The sequence below is a fragment of the Buteo buteo genome, chromosome 4 (genome assembly GCF_964188355.1).
Source record: "Buteo buteo chromosome 4, bButBut1.hap1.1, whole genome shotgun sequence".
In the NCBI taxonomy this organism is placed as follows: Eukaryota; Metazoa; Chordata; class Aves; order Accipitriformes; family Accipitridae; genus Buteo; species Buteo buteo.
This window is the reverse complement of record NC_134174.1, coordinates 54,378,458-54,398,483: the sequence shown is the minus strand read 5'-3', so window position 1 is coordinate 54,398,483 and position 20,026 is coordinate 54,378,458. Positions and strand designations below refer to the sequence as shown.

Genomic DNA, 20,026 nt, shown 5'->3' with positions numbered 1-20,026 from the left:
TAGCTTCTGCTCCCTCGAGGATAGGAAACGGGGTGCAAGCATGATCCAGCCAAGATCAGTCAGACTGCTCAGTCCCCACAAATGCCTGAACAAGGGGCCCCAAGAGAAGGGGCAGGAGCCTCCCCAGGGGTTGGTATGGGGTAACATCACCCCCTGCTCCCCAAAAGAAGGGCCATCCCCTCCAAACCAAGCCTTCCCTGCCTGTTATGCCAGCTGTGCTCCTGCAAAGGGTGGGCAGCCCCCAACAGAGAGACCCCACACCATGGCAGACAGTGCCCCGGGGCAGGGAACGGGCACCAGGGGATGCTGCACTGGTCACTGCAGATCTGAGCCAGATTTGGGGAGACCCTACAGCAGGGTGCAACACACAGCACAGCAGAGTCTTGCAACCCTACAATAATACATCCACAAATCCCTGGGCTAGGGAAGGGCTGCAAGGTACATGGACCCCACAGGGGGGGACAGGACGGCCCAAGCCAGCCAAAGCAGAGCAGGCAGCTCAGCAAAACGCAGAGGCACAGATGCAGGGACAGCCTGCAAATGTAACGACTTGATTGAACCTACTTCCTGCGGACCACCTGCCACCAGCCAAAAGCTTAGAAATTTGGGCTGGTAGCAGTGCCCAGTCCCCTCCTGCCACCTCCCAGGGACAGGTCAGTGGTTTAGGACCCTTGTCCTAACTTATGGTATCCGGGAGCCCCACTCCCAACTCAAACCCACAATACAAACACACTGGGACAGTTTCTTGCAACGATCAGATCCCATGAGCTGTGTGACACAAGGCCAAATCCTGCAAATGCAGAGCTCAGCTCCCCCCATCCTGGAAGAGAGACCCAGCTCCACAGCATCACCGCAGGGACCAGCCAGCACAACTCAGCCCAAGGTGGCCGCAGCATCCCAAAAGCCCCTGGGGTAGAGGAGAGGTGGCAGAACAGCCACAGGAGGGTGCCAGAGCCCACAGGACCTGACAGCAAACAAAGTTTGCAGCTCCAGCCCAAAACCACCATCCAGCTCCTTGGGAGCCAGATCCCACCTGGCCAGGAAGGTTGCTCCATCCCAGCATGTCCCGCGCAGGTGAGAGATGCAAGCGTTGTCCTGTGCACCCTGGTCGTGATCACCATGCGGGACAGAGGTGCTCATATGCCTCTCCATCAGCATGCATAGACCACCCCGCTCCAGCCTGCAGGGACACGAGCCAGCACCAAGGTCACCCACTCCACCTCCAGGCTTGGCTGCCCACCAGCATCCCCAGGCGCTACAACCAGTCCAGAACTGGTGAGTGATTTCCAAAGGAGCATCACCCCTCCACGTTGGCCCTTGACTCGCCAGAGAGGCCCTCATGCACTGACACCGAGGCAGAAGCTCACGGGGACCATGTGGGTGAGCCAGGGGACCGTCCTCTCCCCTGCGCCTAGCAACCTGCAGCAGGTATTTTGCAATGACAGCACATTGCACAGAGACGTGAGCTGGCTTGCTGCCATCCCAGGGCTCCCTCTGAGCACATGCTCCCCAGGCTGGCACCAGGAACTACATGTCTTGCTCCTGCAAAAGGGCAGCAAAGCCGCTCAGTCACTGACCCACCTCCCTCCAGCAGGACAAACAGGAATTCAGCAGAAACAAAAAACAAGCCACAAAGCAGGGCTGTTGAGCCCATCTTTACACAAGCTTTCTTGCTGAAGAGCTTCCACCTGGGTCACAGCCACCACGGGTGCCACTGCAGGGTGCACCCTGCCAGCCTCCTGCCCTGCCGCCCAGCCTGCGCTTCTCCCAAACCTGCTCCCCCCACAGGGAAGCCGCTGATCCCCCGCCCCAGCCCTAGGAGAACTCCAGTCCCCGCACTGCCTCAGAGTGCAAAGGGCAGCATCTCCCAAAGGGATATTTGGAGCCAGCCTGTGTCCCCAGAGCATCCGCTGGGCCCCGAAAGCGGACATGGCATTGCCAGAGCCACGGCAATGGGAAGGAGGAAGAGCACGGCTCCAGGCTCTGTCTCCAGCTCTGCTCCCGCCACGTTCTGTGGCTCTGGCAGGGGGAGCAGATGCCCCACACCTCCCAGTGCCAAGCCTGCGCTGGGGACCCACCCTGCTCCCCACCGTAGGGTATAAACGACAAATTCGGGGAGACTGGAGAGCAACACCGTCCCCCACTTCCTCGACCCAAACCCCTGCTGTCTGCCGGCAGGTTTTGGGGCTGTGCCGGGACACGTCCAGCTTGGATGCACGGGAGCCCAGGGCAGCCCACGCAATGCCCGTGCGGTGCCACGGCCGGTGCCACGGCGCGACCCCCGCTCTGTGCGTGCCACGGTGCCGTTGCTGCTGCCTGACGCTAAGAGGAGCCCCCGTACAGCGCAGCGGCAGGGCCGCGGGGAGGTGAGCCGGGGACAGGGTTCGCTCAGGCCGCTGTGGAGGCTGATGGCACACGGGGGACACGAGGGGACGCGTGCCGTTGTGTGGGAGGGCGCAGGCAAGCGTGGCCGCCTGGGCGAGGCCGTGCGAGTGTGCAAGGGCGCCGTGCGAGTGTGCAAGGGTGCCGTGCGAGTGTGCAAGGGCGCCGTGCGAGTGTGCAAGGACGCCGTGCGAGTGTGCAAGGGCACCATGCGAGTGTGCAAGGGCGCCGTGCGAGTGTGCAAGGGCGCCGTGCGTGGACCTTCAAGGCCCCCCAGCACGGTCCGCTGGCAGTCCCTCGCAGGCTGAAGGGACAGTGACGGCACCGCCGGGGAGGGGGGCACGACAGAGCTGTCCACACCAGAGCCGTTGCTTCCTTCCCTGCCCAGGTCCTCTCCTCCCGAGGTGGCTTCTCGGCGGACACGTCCTTCCTAAGCCACCGACGTCTGGGTCGGTACCTGTCGCGGGAGCGCTGGGGGCAGGGAGCAGCCGGGGGAATTCACGCTGGTTGCTGGCCATAAAATATTCATTAGCGCAGCCATGAAGAGAAGGGGGAAAATAGAAGATAAACAGAATAGGGGGAGCAGACACAATGCTTGCTAGCGGCTCAGCATGGCACAGACAAGCCCACAGGGTGGCTGGATCAAGGTTTTCTGGGCCAGCACTTGCATATGGGTCTCCTGGTGCCTGTGCAAAGGCTGTCCCACTGTCACGGATGTCATGAGCACGTGAATACCCCTGGAAAATGCAACCAGGAGACAGCCATCCTTGCAAGCAGCCACATGCTTGTGTGCGCACCCAGCATCGGCAGGGACACCCTGGGACACAGACATCCCCAAGGGGTACCATGCTGGGCTGGTGCTCAGGGGTCATTCCTGCCTGTGCCAGCCCTGGGTGGTGCCCAGGCTTCAAAGTGTTTCAGCCTGGGCCACACACCCCAAGGACAGGAACAGAGCAAGGCTCCAGCCCAGGGCCACCCCGACCAGGGCATCTGGGGGCTCTCTGGAGTCACCTTGGGGCTGGCAGAGGGCAGACCCCTGCAACAGCATCTGCCAGCAACATCTCCCTCAAGGACAAACGGCAATCAGGGTGGGCAGGAGGCACATTTCCATTAGGGCAATCGAGGTGGGAAGGGTACAGGGCACCCTGCAGCCCTGCGCCAAGCCTCAAACCACTACTCGGGTCCACAGGGACTGGGCAAATGCTCTGTTCTCTCTGTACCTAAATCCAGCAGTCACCTCTTTTTTGGGGATGGAGGACAGCATGGGGTATGGGGCAGGTCCTGGCTGGAGGTGGGGCTCAGCAAGACTCACCCCAGAGCCAGGACATGCCGAGGGACAAGGAGGGGGACATCTGACAGCAGGGACTGTGGGACCCATGTGAATCCCTGGTCTCAGACACATCATGTTGGGGCAGGTGGCTCCGTGGGGGCCAAACACCACTGCCGTCCGCAGAGGGAGGCTCAACACAGCCAGCCCTGTGTGCAGGTCCCACTGCTGCTCCTGCCTCCTCCCAGCCCTGGGGACCTGCAGCCTCCGGGACCTGGGGAAGTGCTGAAAACGTGATGCCAGAGAAAATAAATAAGGCAGCTAATGAGGTAATTTGCATAGCTATTAGCAGGCAGGATTTGCAGCGGCTCTGACATGGGATGTGCTGTCACTGAGAAGCGCAGCCCAAGGGCTCTGCTGGTGCTTGCAGAGGGAAACACACCACAACCGTGCTGCGTGGGCCCACCGCTGGCACCTGCCACCCCACCCCGCCTGCCTCCCGGGCCAGGGAAGCAATGGGGACAGGAGCAAACAGAGCATGGAGGTGGGAGGAAGGCTCAGAGTGGGGCAGCCAGCCTGGGAGGAGTGGTGTGCTCTAACCGTGAGCCCATGCTGCCTTCGGCCACCCACCGCGGGGCTTAGCCCTGTGATGTACAGAGCATAAGGCAGCACACGGCTCATACCTTGCCAAGATGCACAGAGAACATCCATGAAAGGGTGAGCTTGCCGAAGGCCAAGGGAGAGCTGCCAGCAGCCCAGGCTGCCTTGTGGGGCAACCCCGCCATGGCACAGCCAGCTGGCTCCATGTGCCTCCCCATCCAGAGCCAGCTACAGCTCCCTGCATCCCTTACTTCCTCTTGCTCCCTTGTGAACCTGGCCCAAAACACATCCCTGCACAAGCCCAAACCCTTTCCTACCTCAACCTGGCTGCGAGCGAAGCCAGCTCGCTCTGAATCCCAGAAGAAGGTGCAATTTTGGGGTGTAGGGCTGTGCACGAAGCCCAACGGCAGCACCAGCTCTGCATCGTGGCTGCTCCCGTCCTTAGATGCTCAGTTCAGGAACTGCTGTGCCATGCCAGGCAGGAGGGCACTGGCCATCCCTGTACCCCCAGGGATGCAGAGGCAACACCCCTGCTACCTGTGATGCTGCCAGATCCCCAACCTGCTCTGCTGGGATAAATGTCCTATAAATTGGCTATGTGATGGAGGGGTGGCATGCAGGGCCACCCTCCCCCGGCCTGCCAGGGCACGTCTGGCTTTGATCACAAACCTGCGGCGACAGCTCGGCTCGTTCCCAGCCGATGAATCTTGTTAAAAAATGCATGTGGCGTGATCCGTCTGCTTGGGAAGGCGCTGCCAGGGAAGGAGCCCGGCCCAGTGCTGTGCACCGGCCCCCACCGCCAACCTGCCAGCAGCCGGCACGCAGCAGGTGACAGGGCAGCAGCCTGGCCCTGGTGGCACTAGGCTGGGGACCAGGACATGCCCCAGCTAGCATTTAGCTCCAAAGCACCCCTGCAATGCAGGGAAAGGATGGGGGCACCCCCATGGTCTCACAGCAGAGACAAGCAGAAAGACACAACAGATGGGTGATCAGACACACAGACAGACATAAGCTCCACCAGCGACTTGGGTGGTGGGTGTAGGGCAAAGACCGGGTCAGAGTCCCCCCAGTGACACCCTGGTGCATCCATCATCCCCCCATGATGGCCCTCAGCCCTCCAGGTTACGCTGAGGCACTAACTCCTCCCAAGCCGCATTTTTTAAGTCAGTTCTGCTAAATATTTCAGGGATTTACACAGAAAAGCTCTCTGTGCTTGGCGGCACGTCGGCCCCATTGGCATCACGCAGGCAGCAGCAGACACCCCCGCCTGCCGGGGCATGAATAATTCATCGCCCCCACCACAGGGTAGCAGTGGCGGGGAGGAGGGGACAAGGCAGGGGGGGACGGGCTCCATCGCCCCCCGCCCAGACTCCTGGGGTGCACCCCGAGACCCTCCATGCCCTGCAAAGGGACGGTAAAGACCAGCACCAACATCTGCAAGGAAACCTGATTATAGGACTGACATGTCGAGATAGCAGCGGTAAGCAAGGACACCACAGCCCGCCTGGAGCATCCAGGGCCATTTCGGAGCTTGTTGGGTCTGCAAAGCACAGCAATGCTGGGGGCACCCAGGATATATTGGGCAGCGGGGCAGCATGGTCCCCAGGACCTCCAAAGAGCCCAGCCTTCACAAGCAGGGACATTGCTGTCTGGGGTGCACGGCTCACGCTGGGGCCCAACACAGCCACAGCATCTCCTTATCCTGAACTGGCATCTTTTTGCTCCTCAGATGGCCACCCTACTTCATGCCCATGGCACCCCACAGGGATCACCAGGGGCTTCCAGCTGCAGCACAGCACCTTGCGTCCCCAGGCTTGTCCCAGCTCCTACTCCAAGCCTCACCAGTGTGTCCTGAACCGTGAGGCTGGGAAAAATCTCATCCTGGCCATAAGCGATGCCAGCCCTGTTTCCAAATCTGCTCTCGGGGAGGGCGTGGCCCTGAACATCCCTCCAGCCTCACCACACTCACTGCCCCATGCCAAGTCACGGTGACGGTGACAAATTAACGAGCCCCGTGCAATCACGCACAGGTTGGACTCTGGTAAATGGGAGATGGCACTAGGCTAATTTCCTTGCAATCAGTGCTCGCTCGGCCACCGACAGCTCCAACTCGGCACGGTGACAGGAGGAAGCGCAGTAGGGACAGGCTGAGACGCGACCTCAGCTCCCACGTGTGCAAGTGGCATGGGGCTGCCCGTAGGCCAGGCAGCAGGGCACCCTCGATCACCCAGCCAGATGCTGTCGGGCTGAGCAGCACGGGCTATTAGCACCAGAGCTTATCCAGGGGCTCCGGCACATGCCGGCTGCACAGCTGGGAGAGGGAGATAAGGCGCTCGAGGGATCCCAGGAGGGGAAACACACTTCAAATGGCAGGAATCTCCCCCAAAACGGGCTTGGCTTGAAGGCACCGAGAGCATTTGCTGCTATTAATAACTCCACCGCTGCAACAAGGCACCTGCCCCCCGCTCCCTGGCTCAGACTCTCCCTGCACGGGGAGACGCAGTGACAAGGGAGGGAGAGCAAAGCGGCGCTGGAGATGGGGCTGAGGTCCGGACCAACGGCTTCTTGCCTGTCCCCACGCCAACAGCCCCTGGCACTGGCCTGAAACACCTGGATGGGTGACGACCTGGCTGGGGGCACCTGGGGGGCTTAGGGCAGGGGAGACGCACAAGGTTAGCGCTGTCCTTCCGACAATCCACAGCCCACTTGCACCTTTCTCCAGCCTCAACCCAAGACGCTGCGCAGCCCCACGGCCGGGCTGATGGGCCCCCATTCCAGCACTGACACTCTCCGCACTCATATCCCAAGTGAAGGCTCAGCCCTCCGGCCCCCTGCCCTGTGCTCCCTGCCCCACGCTGCAGCAGGGCCACCCGCTCAGCATCTCCAGGGCACCCGCTCAGCCCACTGCCAGCCCGAGGGGGCCCCCAGAGACTGCCTTTTTAAACTGACGTTTTGGGGACAGGAAAGCTATTTTCAGTTGTTTCAGAGGCAGTATTTCCATCACAGTTTGTCTGCCTCCGCTGGAGGGAGGGATGCTCTCCCCAGGGGTGCCATGGCAGGTGGCTTTGGGCTGCGGTGCTCAGCACCAGCTCTGCACCACTGGGTCATCCTCACCCCCCACCCTGCTGCCTACTCAGTGCCTGGGGCCAACAGGCCCAGGAGCAGGTGGGAAAAGACATCCCTGGGTTCCCACCTGGGCACAAGGGTCAGGAGCATCCCACCTGGCAGAGGGGCTGGTGGGAGACACAGAGCAGAGACTGGGGGCTGTGCTCCCACCCAGGACATTCCCAGCATCAGCAAGGTGTCTTTTCCACACATCTTGGTGAGACAGCCCCAAAAATGAGCACACAGAGGTGAACAGCCCCCCTTCCCCTAGAGCCCCCAAGCACTCTTGATAGGAGTAAATGTGCCTGGCAATTACTTGGGGGGAGAGTACAGCCTCCCAGTGCAAGACCTGCTGAGAAGCTCAGAAATAAATATGTTAATAATCGAATATCCATCCTGTGCCTGAGCTCACGAGAGGACTTTCAAGTCTAATTAGTAGCAGATTTGTACCATCGCTGCCTGGGCTCAAGGGACAATTTGCCGTGGTTCCCACGAAGCAAGAGGCTCCGCTATAATTAGCCAGCAGCATTCTGTCTGCAAGGATTACCTCCAAATCCCCCCTGCGCTCCGGGCTGGGGGGAGGGGGGGGGCAGGCAGGACCCAGGTAAGCTGAGATGAGAGATGCCCCCAGGCTTTGATCTGTGCAAAGCAACTCTCAGCTGCAAATCCAGGGCAGGCAAGGAGAACAGGCAGCATACCAGGAGAAGAGGCACCCTGAGCCTGCAGGTCACCCCACGCTCCCCTGCCTGCAACGCAGCCCCTATGTGGGCAGGGAGCTCCTCTCCCCGCAGCATCCTGCCACGAAACCCCAGCGTGGCCCCAAAACATCTCCATCCCCACGCCGATCGTTTCCAAGCCGGACTTCTGACACCCAGGGCTGCCCACAGCTCCAGGAGGCCAGTCCCCAAATGGGGGACATTTTCCAGTCTACCCCAGCCACACGTTGTACATCTCATCACCAACGCAAAGAGCTGCCCCCACCCTCCACGAGACCAACACTAAGCGTAGCTTGCGACGCCGCTTGCACAACCAATGGTGGGTGCTTGGTGCACGGGGACTCGGCACTGCGAAGGAGGGCGATCACATCTGCAAAGAGACCCAGTTCCTCGCTGCAGGCAAGCACAGACCTCAGGGCTTGGCAACAGTTTGGGGATGTTCATCAATCCCCGCCCGGGCCGGGCCGACCTGCTGCAGCTTGGTGCAGCGCTTTGTCTCGGGTAGATGGAAATCCCGTCAGATCAGACTTTTCCTCAATCCATCACAGCGGGACAGGCAGTGCCTGGGGGACTGCTCCCGCTGCCCCTGTGTTTTTAAACAGGGCCACATCCTGCTCCTGAGGATGCCATAACAGACACCATTCCCGGTGCTACAGCACCTTGCGGGGTGGCTTGGATGGGGACAAAAGGGCACCCAGGGGAGCAAGACAAGGGGGCAGCACCTGGAGGTGCACCACTGCCAGTGCCCAAACCGGCACCCTGGGTCCATCATGCCAGGGACTGCACAGCATCTCTCACCAGAGGAAGGCACAAAGGCAGAGAGACAGCAGAGGGATGAGGGAAGGGATGGGGAGAGAGCAGAGGGGGCCACGTCCACACTGAGGATCAACGGCACAACTGAGGATGCTCCGCCGAGCGGGGAGCAGGACCCACGCGTCCAGCCCCGTGGGGGGAATGCCTGGCAGATATTCAGCCAGAGCTCACTGACCCAGCAGCAGCTGCCAGGCACACTCATTAGCACCAATTAATTGTGGGCAGAGGCAGCTGGCCTGGCAGCGGGCACCCTGCCCGCTCGCTCCTCCCAGCCTGGCAGCAGGCACAGTTCCGAGCCAAGGGGAGAATTAAAGACGGGGCAATGGCAGTCATATCCAGGGCACCTCCTCAGGGATGGCCTGGAAACGTCTGTGCCAGAGATGCTGTGCCCATGAACAACAAAATCAGCGCTTCATCCCTCTCGGGCACAGGTACCCCGCATTCAACGGTGACCCCCAAGTCAGGGCACAGCCGTCCCCATCCAGCTCCTCTGCCAGCCCCAAGACACCTCCCCAGCACCACTGGGTTGTTCGTGCCAGCAAACAAGGGGTTACCAGCCCCTCACTTCCCCACAGTTATTTAATTAAGCAGTGATAAAAGGAAAGACGTATTATCTGGAGAGTGACAGCGGGTTGTAATTACAGCAGGGCGGGCTGAGAAAACAAACAGCGCCGAGGGGGGCACAGGGTGGTTTGGGGCTGGGGAGCCACTGCAGCCCCTTGGGACCTCTGTCCTCTGCCCCAGGGCAGAGGTGTGGTCCCAAAAGAGCCTCCCCCTCCAGCTCACACTGGGCTGGGATTGCCCCAATCCTAGCCCCTTTACGGGGATGCTGGGTCTGGACCAGCCCCAGGGAGCAGCAGGTTTTCGGTGAGTCACTTCAAAATATTAAACACCATCTCCTCCCTCCCTGCGCTGCTTTGGGGCAGCGAGGGGACTCGCTGTTCAGCTGGAGCGAGGGGACAAAGTCCCCGCCGGGACGTGGCATCCCAGAGGGTCTCTGCCTGCCCCCCATGGAGCCGGACACGATGCCCATACGCTGGGTTCCTCCAGGCTTGGGTTTGAAACTTCTGCCCCGTTTCCCACAGACAGCAAGGGGCATGGGTGGGACATGGGGCACAGCCCCCTCCCTGCCCAGCCACCCAGCAGCGGTGGTCTCCCTGGGGACAGGGAGAGCTTCACTCCCACGTCCCCTTCCAGGGGTTGGTGGGAGCCACTGGGTACCACCACAGTCATGGCTGGGACACACTGGGGTGACTCAGTCCCAAGGGGTGCATGGCCACCTCCTCCCTCCTGCCCATCCTGTGCCATCGGATGCCGCTGTCCCCTGCACTGGCCCCAGCCCCAGCCACGTCCCTTCCCTTCATTAAATCCTCCTGCTCTCAGCCCAATCCTCTTAGGCTCCCCCTCTCCCATTGCAGCATCTTTAAATTAATGCCTGGCCGAGCGTGGGATAGAAGGAAATTAACCCTGGGCAGGGGGGCAGCCTCCGCAATGCCTTTTAAAAACTCAAGCACTCTTCCCTGCCCTTCTCCCCCTCACTGTGCAGGGGAAGAGACCTGATCTGCCACAACCACAGCGAGCATCATTCGAGCAAGGGCTCCCAGCACCTGCAGTCCTGGGCTGGGGTGGGTGAAGGCAGCAAGTCCCCCCTCCAGCCAGCCTCCTGCTTGGGAGGCTGTGAGGTCCCCGGGAGGGAGCCCTGGCCGTGCTTGCGTTTGCACCCCAGGCATGGGTTCGCTATTACCAGCAGCAACAGCCGGCTGGGACCTCGCTGTGAGCGGTTGCAGAGCTGTCCTTTGGGGCTGTAGGGCCCTGAGCCACACAGGGTCCCGCATGGCCTGCACCCCCGCTGGGGCACCTCGGGGTCCCCAGCTCTGAAGCAAGAAGCCGGGAGGGATTCAGCTGCCAGTGGGATGCGCTTGCAACCCCACGGCTTGGGGAGCTCCGAGGAGCTGGAGCAGCACATGGCAGGGCTGAGGCAGGGATGCAGGGTGCCATAACACACAACCTGATCAATTCAGGGGATGCTTCTTGCCCATGTCACCGTGGAGAAGTTAGGACGAGCCACTTTCGGAGGAGCTGCGTGAGGGTGAGCAGACACAGAAGCCATGACAATCCTACTGGTCCAGGTGGGACTTGATGGGTTTTGGGAGAACGCCTCAGGGAGCCAATACCATTGCTGCCTGCACAGTGTGGCTGTGGGACCACAGTCCCAGCAAGGCCTGGGATGCTCCCAGCCTACAATCCCAGCAAGCTGCCCTCTCCCAGGGCAGCGGTGGCCAGGGCAGTGGGAAGCCAGGACCAGGCATCACCTGCCAGAGCAGCACTCCCGCTGATCCTCTCTGTTACGCAACAAATTATTCCACTCGCATTAATGACTTTGCGGCAAAGGGGGAAATGACATGAATGATTCCTGGTGCCTGGGAGTGACTCACTTTGCACAGCAGAGGGGAGGTGAGCAGGGAGGGAGGGCGCCAGGGGAAATTTGTTTGGGTCAGCACAAGCAGCACAGGGCAGGGGCTGGGCTTGGAAGATGCAACTTCTGGAAGGAGAGTCGGGGGGGGAAGAAAAAAGTACTTAAGGGCAGCTCCCACCACCCAGGAGAGGGCTGAGATGTCCCCAAGGGATGCCAGGATCAGTCGTAGCCACAGCATATTACAGCATTCCTTGCTGCACTGCCCGAGCCCTGCACCCACTTGCCAACCTGTGCTGCGACCCCAAAACCTGGCACCAGCGGCTGTCCCTGCCTGCTCTGGGGTCAGACAGGGAGCCAAGACCCCATGCAGGTGCAACCAGAGCTGGGGGTGCTGTGCCCTACCACCAGAGCCCCCCAACTCCAGCATGCCCCTAGGAGCACAGCAGGATGGGCAGGGTGGGCAGCTGCCCCCCATGGCCCTTGGGGCAGGAGTGGGGGGCAAGGGTGACCCATCACATGGGCTGCAGCACTGAGCCCAGCATCTGACCTTCTCCCTTACCTCTGGGAGGCTTCACTAAATCACACCATTAAAAATTCATCCATTTTTCCTCCCAGAGTAAATCAAGAGCTGTCAAGGGCCAGCCAGCCCAGCCAGCCACCTCCTGGGGACACCAGAGACACGCGGAGACACACCAGGGACTTTAACAACCCACTCCCAAGTAGCCCCAGGGGAAGCCTTGCAGTGACGGAGGACCGGGTGGATTATTGCCTTTAAACCCATTCAGGGGCTTTCTGTAAGCAATGCAATTTTAAAAAATTCAATCTAGGAAGAAGCGATTAACCAAACGGGCCAGGAGCAGTGGCTCGCCTGTCTAATCTCATTAGCAAGCAGGCCGGCTCTCATTTCACCCCACTGCGGCTCGATGGGCCACAGTAACCAGGTGAGAGCAGCCAGACAGCTCTCTCCCCTGGCTCCTGCTGGGTCTGAGGGTGACCCATGGGTGTGCGAGTTTGCCGGTGCCTCCCTGCATCCCGCAGGGCTGCACCTTCCCCAGCCAAGCCAAGGGAAAAACCCTGGAAAGCCTCTTCCCTGTGACTCAGATCCTGGCCAGACCATCACCAATGCTCCATCCCTAAAAAGCACTTTTTTGGTGTCCAAATGCATGGGTTTGGTGATGGGGAGAGGACAGATAAGGGAGCCAGTGTATCCCAGCCCTGCTGCTGGAGTCAGTGCCTGGAGCCACGAGCGGGGTCCCAGTTTCTGCCCACAGAGGCTCACTGATGGAGTCCTGCCAGTCTCTCATGGTAGCATCTTGCCAAGAAACCTCCCTCTGCTTCACACTGTTGAGCCACTTCCCAGCAGGAACATCACTGCCACAGGAGGAGGCTCACAGGGACAGCAGGACAGCCCAGGGGGGTTCCATCCTGCCCAGTCAGTCCCTCCATCTCTGCACAGGAGAGCCGGGGCAGCAGATTCATGCCACCAGCCCGCCTGCAGAGTTAGTCACTCCATCCCTGTCTCTGACCTGCTCCCTGGAGAGGGGCTGCAGGTGAAGCCATCCATCTCCACTGCCAGCCTGGCACCGGCCCTCAGGGTTCTGAGCATCCCCTACCTGCCCATGGGCACCGCTGCTGCTGTGGCGTGGTCCTCATCAGACTTCTCTGTGGGTCAGCCAGGCCCCACACCACTCCCTCCCGTCCAGGACGAAGCCACCAGCTTGTCCGAGGTACAGCCCAGGGGCTCGTCTGCATGCAGGGGCATGCAGTGCCCTCGCCTCGCACAGGGCACAGCCCCCAAAACACTCAGTGGGGATGGAGCTGGCACAGGAATCAGATGGGCACCACAGCAGCCGTGCTCAGAGCTGGGGCATGTGCTTGTATGTCCCCCGGACCTCAACGTCCCCAGGTCCACGTCCCCAGGAGGGGTGAGCAGGAGCAGCATGGATGGGACACCGACCCTCTTGCCACACCACAGAGCCCCCAGCAGCGATGCTGACACCGTCCCAGAGTTGGGAAGGGTGCCAGCTGCCTGAACAGGAGGGATCCCCAACTGAACGGGTTCAAAAGCAGGGTGGCTCCTGCCAAAACAGGGCTGGAGTCACCTAAAGCAAGATGGAGCTGAGCCCTGGGGGCTGCCATCAGGCACAGGCGGGAGAAGGGCGATGCTGCGAGAGCGTGGGCACGCACACGTACAGTACCCCTGCCCACAAGTGTCTGTAGGTGTCTCGCTCTGGCTGGACCGGAGAGGAAACGTTCAAAAAGACCCAAATTCAGAGGCAGTGAAGGTGACAGCCTCCCATGTCCCCCATCCCCGCCAGCTCCTGTTGAACACGGCAGCCATCCTGCCCCCAGCTCCCCTCCCGCAGGGCTCCGTATCCAAACAAGCTAATTACCCACACCGCTTCCCGGGGAGCTGCACCACCCATCTTCATTTGGAAGACAAATTTACTTAAAAGGCAGAAACAGCCAGAGCCACAGCAGCTCGAGGATGGGAGGACCCCGATAAGAGCCTTCCACCCAGAACAGCCCTGCTGCCACATACCCTTTGCAAAGCCGCTTGGTAGGGTATTGCTGAGAGCGGGGCCACTCCATCCCCTGCATCCCAGCCCCAGCCCTGTCCCACGCACTGTCCTGCCGCTCACCTGCATGGCATGGCACCCACCCAGCCCCAGCTGCTGGCAGACACCCTGGCAGACAGTGGGGTGAACAGAACCCTTGCACCCACCCGCAGCCCTTGCCCCCTGAAAAGGGGCTCCTCTTGCCCTTTGCTCCCAGGAAAGCTGCTTGCACCAGCCCCAGCAGTTCACTTGCTTGGCAATAACCACCCCCAGGGCTCCGCAACCCCTTAGTGGAGGATTTTGATCCCCCACCCTAAGCCAGAGCCCCTCACCGTGGTGCCAGGGAGGCAGCCCGCCCGGCTCAGCCCCCCCGGTGGGGCATGGCAGGGAGATTCATTTCACTAGAGGCTCATTCATCTGCAGCACGATTAAAGCCCAGGGCTGGGATCCATCCCGGCGGCAGGAGAGCGGTTTGCCAGCAGATGGATTTATCATCTCCCAAGCACAGCAATTTGGCTTAAACAAAACCAAACCACTTCTCCTAATGAAAACACCATTAATAAGCAGAGCCAGTGAGGGAGGGGGAGGGCAGCTCCACTAATGGGGTCTCTCCTGTCCTTTGGGGCTGGCACAACCCCCTGATACCCCAGCTGGAAGGCAAGGGCATGATGCTCTGCTCCACCTGGGACGTATGGACCCAGTATGGCCCAGGGGAAACCAGAGCCTGCTCCAGTGACCAGCTCTGCTCACCCTCCCAAACCTCTCCTGTCCTGGATCCCAAAGCTCTGGGGGCAACTGGTCCCAGCACAGCACACAGCAGGAAAGCAGCACGACCAAGTCTGGACACCTCCTCTGGCTGTCCAGCTGTGGGGAAAAACTCCTCTCTGTGCCCAGACACAGAGATGGTGAAAGAGCAAACCCCTCCCTGCCCGTGCATTGCCAGCCCTGTGCAGCAGGAGCTGCACACCTTGGCCAAAGTTGCGACAGCCCATGAATTATGCATTGGCATCTGCAGAAATCAGCCGTTTAACCGCCCCAACCAAACCCCTGAACTTCCTGTCAATTAATCCTGTGCCACTAATTCCCTGTGGGCTCCGACCTGCCTCTGCCTGCAGGGATGCAGCAGCGCCTGCCAAAACCTCGGCTCCGGCCTCTCCACCTGCAAAATCCAACCTGCCCGCAGGCAGCGGTACACAGCAGCATCACCCACATGCCCCTCGCCCCATATGTAGCTCTGCCCTGGCACAGGCTCAGAGCAGCATCCTCGCTGGCAGGGACCCCCAGGATCTCAGCCTCCGGTCAAGAGAGGCCACAACACCCCATGAGAGGGGATTCATCAGCATCGAAGGGCTGCAGACAAGCCAGGACAGCAAAGAGGGAAGAGGCGGAGGGGTACAGATGCCAGAGAGAAGAAGACAGCAGACAGAGACGAGGCAGAGTCAGGCAGCGCTCCCATCACCCCAGGAAGGTGCAGCATCCATCGAGGGCAGGGCGCTTTGGAACAGAGGGGACCCCACGGGAGCTCCCTGCCCCAGCGCATGAGTGGGAGCCCCTTTTCCCCCCATACCCCACCCTGACTGGGGGCCTCCTGGGGAGCTTGGGGACCTAGCTTGAGGGTCAGCCCAGCTTCCAGCCCAGCCTTACCGTCAGGCCGTGGGCAGTGGGAGCAGAAGCAGCAAGCGGGGGGAGGTTCATGTGGGGCAGCAATGGCAGTGCAGAAGAGGCAGGTTAGTGGGGGAGCAGGGGGATGGGCGGCACACTTGGTTCCCATGGGCCAGACCCCCAGGGGAAGGACATCGGTGTGTGTCACCTCTCCTAGGGGCTGCTTCTAGGAGAAGGGGACGAACCATGCATGCTGCTTGCCACAGGGATGCAGGCAGCCGGCCCTGCCAGACCCGCATGGGCAGGGCAGAGCCAGGTGGCCATGCACCCTGTACTGCTTGGGGAAGCAACCAGGCAAGAGAAGGAGCTTTGTTCTGGGCATGGGCGAGGCACAGCCACAGTCTTGGGCACAGTCCCTGTTGCAGTCCCCCTCACCAGGGTCTACCCCAGCAGGCAGCCACGGCACACGACCTGCCCCGCACACTCGCAGCTGGGGCCCAGCCGGCCCCTGCCTGCCTCCTGCCCTCACCACCACCCCATCGGCCCCATCACTCCATCCTCCGGCTGCAGATCCCAGCTCTTCCCCCTGCTCACACTATTATTTGGCACAGGCTAGCACTGACACCCCCTCCACACCCTGGGAATTAAATTATCCCCCTTGCAGGTGGAAATACTACGCTACGGCGAGCTTGCAGAGATTTTCCTCCCGTCTGGCTGAGTGCGGGCTGCGAGCGGCCACGATGGAGCTGCCGGGTTTGCCAGCAACAGAACAAGCTCCTGGCGCAGCCCTAGATCTGCCCATCACCTGGTACCTGCCTGCAGCAGACGCATCGCTGGGGCACGGTTCTTCAGCTTTACCCTACGGCAGGGACCGGACCCCAGCTCCCACTGTACTCCCGCCAACCCCACTGACCCATCCTTCCCATGGGGTGTTTGCGGGGGACAGCTCTGCCCCATCTCTCCTTTCTTACTGCCACAGAGAGAGATGCCTCCAAAACACCCTCCCTCCAGGCAGGGAGGGGAGCTCAGCCAGATGCTGCGCTGACGCTACACTGGTACCTACGGTTTTCATCTCACTGGGTGGGCTGCTGAAAGTGCTAAGAGTTAGGGAGTCCCCATCCGTCAGTCATGCCTGGGGAGGCAGGAGGATCCCAAAGCTCTGCAGATGGTCTCTATAGCAATTGCTCACCCACTGCAAACGCTGCGGCTGCCTTTGGGGTGGAGCAAAGCAGTTGCTTGAGACCCCCCAACCTGACAACAGGAGGGAGAAAGCAGAGGTGAAAAAGCAGGGATGAAAAGTAAGCCTCCCAACCCCTTTTTGGGAGACCAACAGACCCAGAGAGGTGAATCCCTCATCCTTCCAAAATGCAGCTAGGGGGTTTGACCCACCCCAAAGAGCCTGGATGTTGACCTGCGCTGGCGCCTGCCGTCCTGCTCGCAGGACACAGCATGGCTGGGACGGGCTTGTCCCGTGGGGTGAGATGGGGCACCGGGCCACCCACCCCTGCTCCCCAGCTGGGACTGGGGCAGCCCCGCTGCCCGCACACCCCTGCAGAGCAGCGGGCAGGAGGGAAAGCCGCCTCCGAGCCCCACTCGCCTCTTGGGCCGCCAGGATTCGGGGCCGGGGACGCGGTACCTGCGTTCCTCAGGGCAAAGCGGCACCAGGGTCCCATTTCTTCCGCACGGAGGGCCATGTCCAGAGCAGTCCCGAGACACTGGCTCTGGGCTCTGCTTGCACACTAATCGCTCGTGTCATTAGAGGGCTGGAGGAATAATGTAATTTATGGATGGCTTTTATTTCTCGCTAGCGTCATCTAAATACCCCAGAAATGGACCAGTTTAATTTCCTAGTGGCATAACATAAACATTTCTCTCCTTAACACCCAGGCGGGCGCCCAGCCCCAGGCTCAGCAGCCAGGCACAGCTGGTGCCTGCCCTTGCCCCACACTGCAGCACTGGGCCCAGGCATGGGCAGGGTCTGTCCCAGCTCACCCCAGCGCAGCCGGCCCTCGTCCCCCCGGCACACGGAGCCGGTGCCTGCTCTCCCTGCCGCTCACACTCAGGCAGCTTTCATTCACTCGGTCGCTCTCGCCTCTCACACACACATCCACGTGCCGCGCGCCGGCACAGCCCGCGGCTGCTCTGGCTGGGGACCGGGGCAGCTGGGCACTGCTGGAGATGCCACGGGGAGGGGGGGGCTGTCACTGCACCCCCATTTTGAACAGCTCTTGAAATTTAAAAATCATTGTGCTTCTGGGGAAGGTGTCTGGGGTTCCTACCCTGTGGATGGCTGCGGGTCCTGCTTCCTCTTAGCCTTTCTCCTTCTTTTGGAAGGGGGTATTGCTAACCCTTCTCTGGACATGCATAGATGGGTGTCTCATCGCACCCACCCCTGTTTTTAGGGAGTGATGGGGAGGCAGCAGGACCGACCGGTGTTCCCATGTACACCAGCAATCGCTGGAGCTGCCGTGGGGCTGTCGCATCGCCTGACATCAAACAATCTCTCAGTTAACAGCTCTTGCATGGCAGATGTCCACCAGACCCTGATGGACCCTGATGGATGGAGGTCCCCAAGGCTGCAGGAACACCCCAAACTGCCCATGCATGTCCCCAAGCAGGGCTGAGCCACCAAACAATGGGTGCTGGCAGGGACCCTCTCATCTGCAGGGAGAGACTAAGCCCACGCTGGCACTGCCAGCTCCACTGCTGGGCTTTGCTACAGCCCCAGAGGGGTCCTGGTTCCTCAACACATCCCCAAGGAACTGGGAGAGCCCAGGGCAGGTTAACAGGCAGGGGCTTGAGCTATTAAAGCCTCCCCAGAGCTAAGGCTGCATCCCCTCTCCTCCTGCCTGCATCACTTCTACACTCTTTCTGGGAGAAAAACAACTTTCCCTCCACAGGGAGGGACGGCTTTGGCGCGTTCAGCCAACGCGGGGGAAATCGGTGCCACCGGGACCAGCTCCCTCCCCAGCTCTGCCCTGGCAGGTCAGTGACCTGACAGCGATGGCAAATGAGTGACATGCTCTCCCAGGGCCTCCATTTCCCACACTGGGAAATGGGGCAGATGTTTCCAGCCTTATTCCCCAGAGGCTTCCCAGCAGCCCCATCCCCACGGGCAGGGGCCGGCACAGCGGCACAGCTCCCCTCTGCCCAGGTTCCTGCTGCGCGGCTGGCTCGGAGGTAAGCCCAGGCATAAAAGGTCTCAGCCTCAGAGAGACTGGAATTTATTTTTAACCTCGGTTTGATTTAAATCCATATGGACATTTTAAAGTTACCGGAGAAACCAAAAGTTGTGTGTGGGTTCCAAGTTCCTACACAGCTCAAAAATATCTTCTCTGCAGCACGTTTGGGCAGGCAGCAAGCAGCGTTTCCCACGCGTGGGGCTGCTCAGGAAAGCAGAGCAGGGGTCCTGCCCTGCTACCACCACCTCCTCGAAACCCCAGAGCAAAGCCTGAAATCCACTCCAGACTGTGGCAGGAAAAGCATCACTGGGACTCAGGGGAGACGCCTGTGTATGTATACACCCCAGTGCCTGCGGCACGAGGGCACCCAACCCCACCAGCTACAGACAGGTTCGGCTCTGTCGTGGGTCCCTGGAGACAGGTGGGAAGTGCTGTCCCATTTCACAGCTGCTGTGACGGAGGCCCTGAAAGGGGATGGGATTTGTCCTGATCCATGGAGAGCAAGTGGAGAGGGAAGGGTGTCGCCAGGTCCAGCCCAGCTGCTTGGCTACCGGACAGGGGGGGATGAGGTGCGATGGATGGATGGATGTTGTGGTGGGATGTGGGATGCCAGGCAATCACCTGCTGGGGCAAAGGATGGAGGAGGATGCAATAGGGTCACAGCTGGGTCATATTTGGCCTCTCTGTCTGACAGCCACCCCACGTCGGGGGCAGAGCATCTCTGGAGATACTCTGGGGGACACCAGGTGACATGTGGAGAAGACACCAAGCTCTGGGGCACTGCTGGGGTTTGCTGACAGGGGTGAGCCTCTCCGTTCCCGGGGAAACCTGCGGCCGGGGTGCTGCCAGGCCACCCTAGAGTGCAGCGGGGCGTCCGAGGTATGGCGAAGAGACCCCAGCACCAAACCCCGGCGTCCCAAGGGGCTTGGGAGCAGTGGTGAGGTAGGGTGAGCTTGGGGGATGGCCAAAAGCCTTTTAAGCGACCCACCCCCCGGTGGGGGCCTTTTCCCTGCAAACCTGCCTCGGGGCAACCTCCGTCCGGCTGGGACCGACCCTAACCCCCCCCCGGAGCATTCCCTCCCCCGGCCCCGGGACTGTCCCCCTGCTCCAGCGCCAGGGTCGCGGCCGCCCCCCCCCCCCCCCTTCCCCGGGCTAAGGCGTGCGGCGAAGCGGGGCGGGCAGGGAGCCGGGGCTCAGCTGGGTCTGGAAGCGGGCGGGCCGGGGTGCCCGGGGCCGGGTGGGGGTTCCCGGGGCCGCCCCCGCGCCGTGGTCCCGAGCGGCTGCTGCACCTTCCCCGGCGGGCGGCACTCACCCGTGAGCTGGTCGTAGGAGCCGTCCAGGTCGCGGGAGTCGGACAGGCTCTCCTTCCTGCCCTTGCTCCGCAT

At 61.1% G+C, this 20,026-nt stretch overlaps 1 protein-coding gene across 2 annotated transcripts in view; it reads right to left on the bottom strand.

The window, feature by feature from the left end:
- KCNIP2 (potassium voltage-gated channel interacting protein 2) overlaps positions 1-20,026 on the bottom strand; it is a 45,888-nt gene extending 25,862 nt beyond the window's left edge. For both annotated transcript variants that reach the window (XM_075026955.1, XM_075026957.1), the window contains exon 1: positions 19,954-20,026. In XM_075026955.1, the coding sequence (XP_074883056.1) occupies positions 19,954-20,026 (73 nt within the window). The remainder of the gene's footprint in view (positions 1-19,953) is intronic.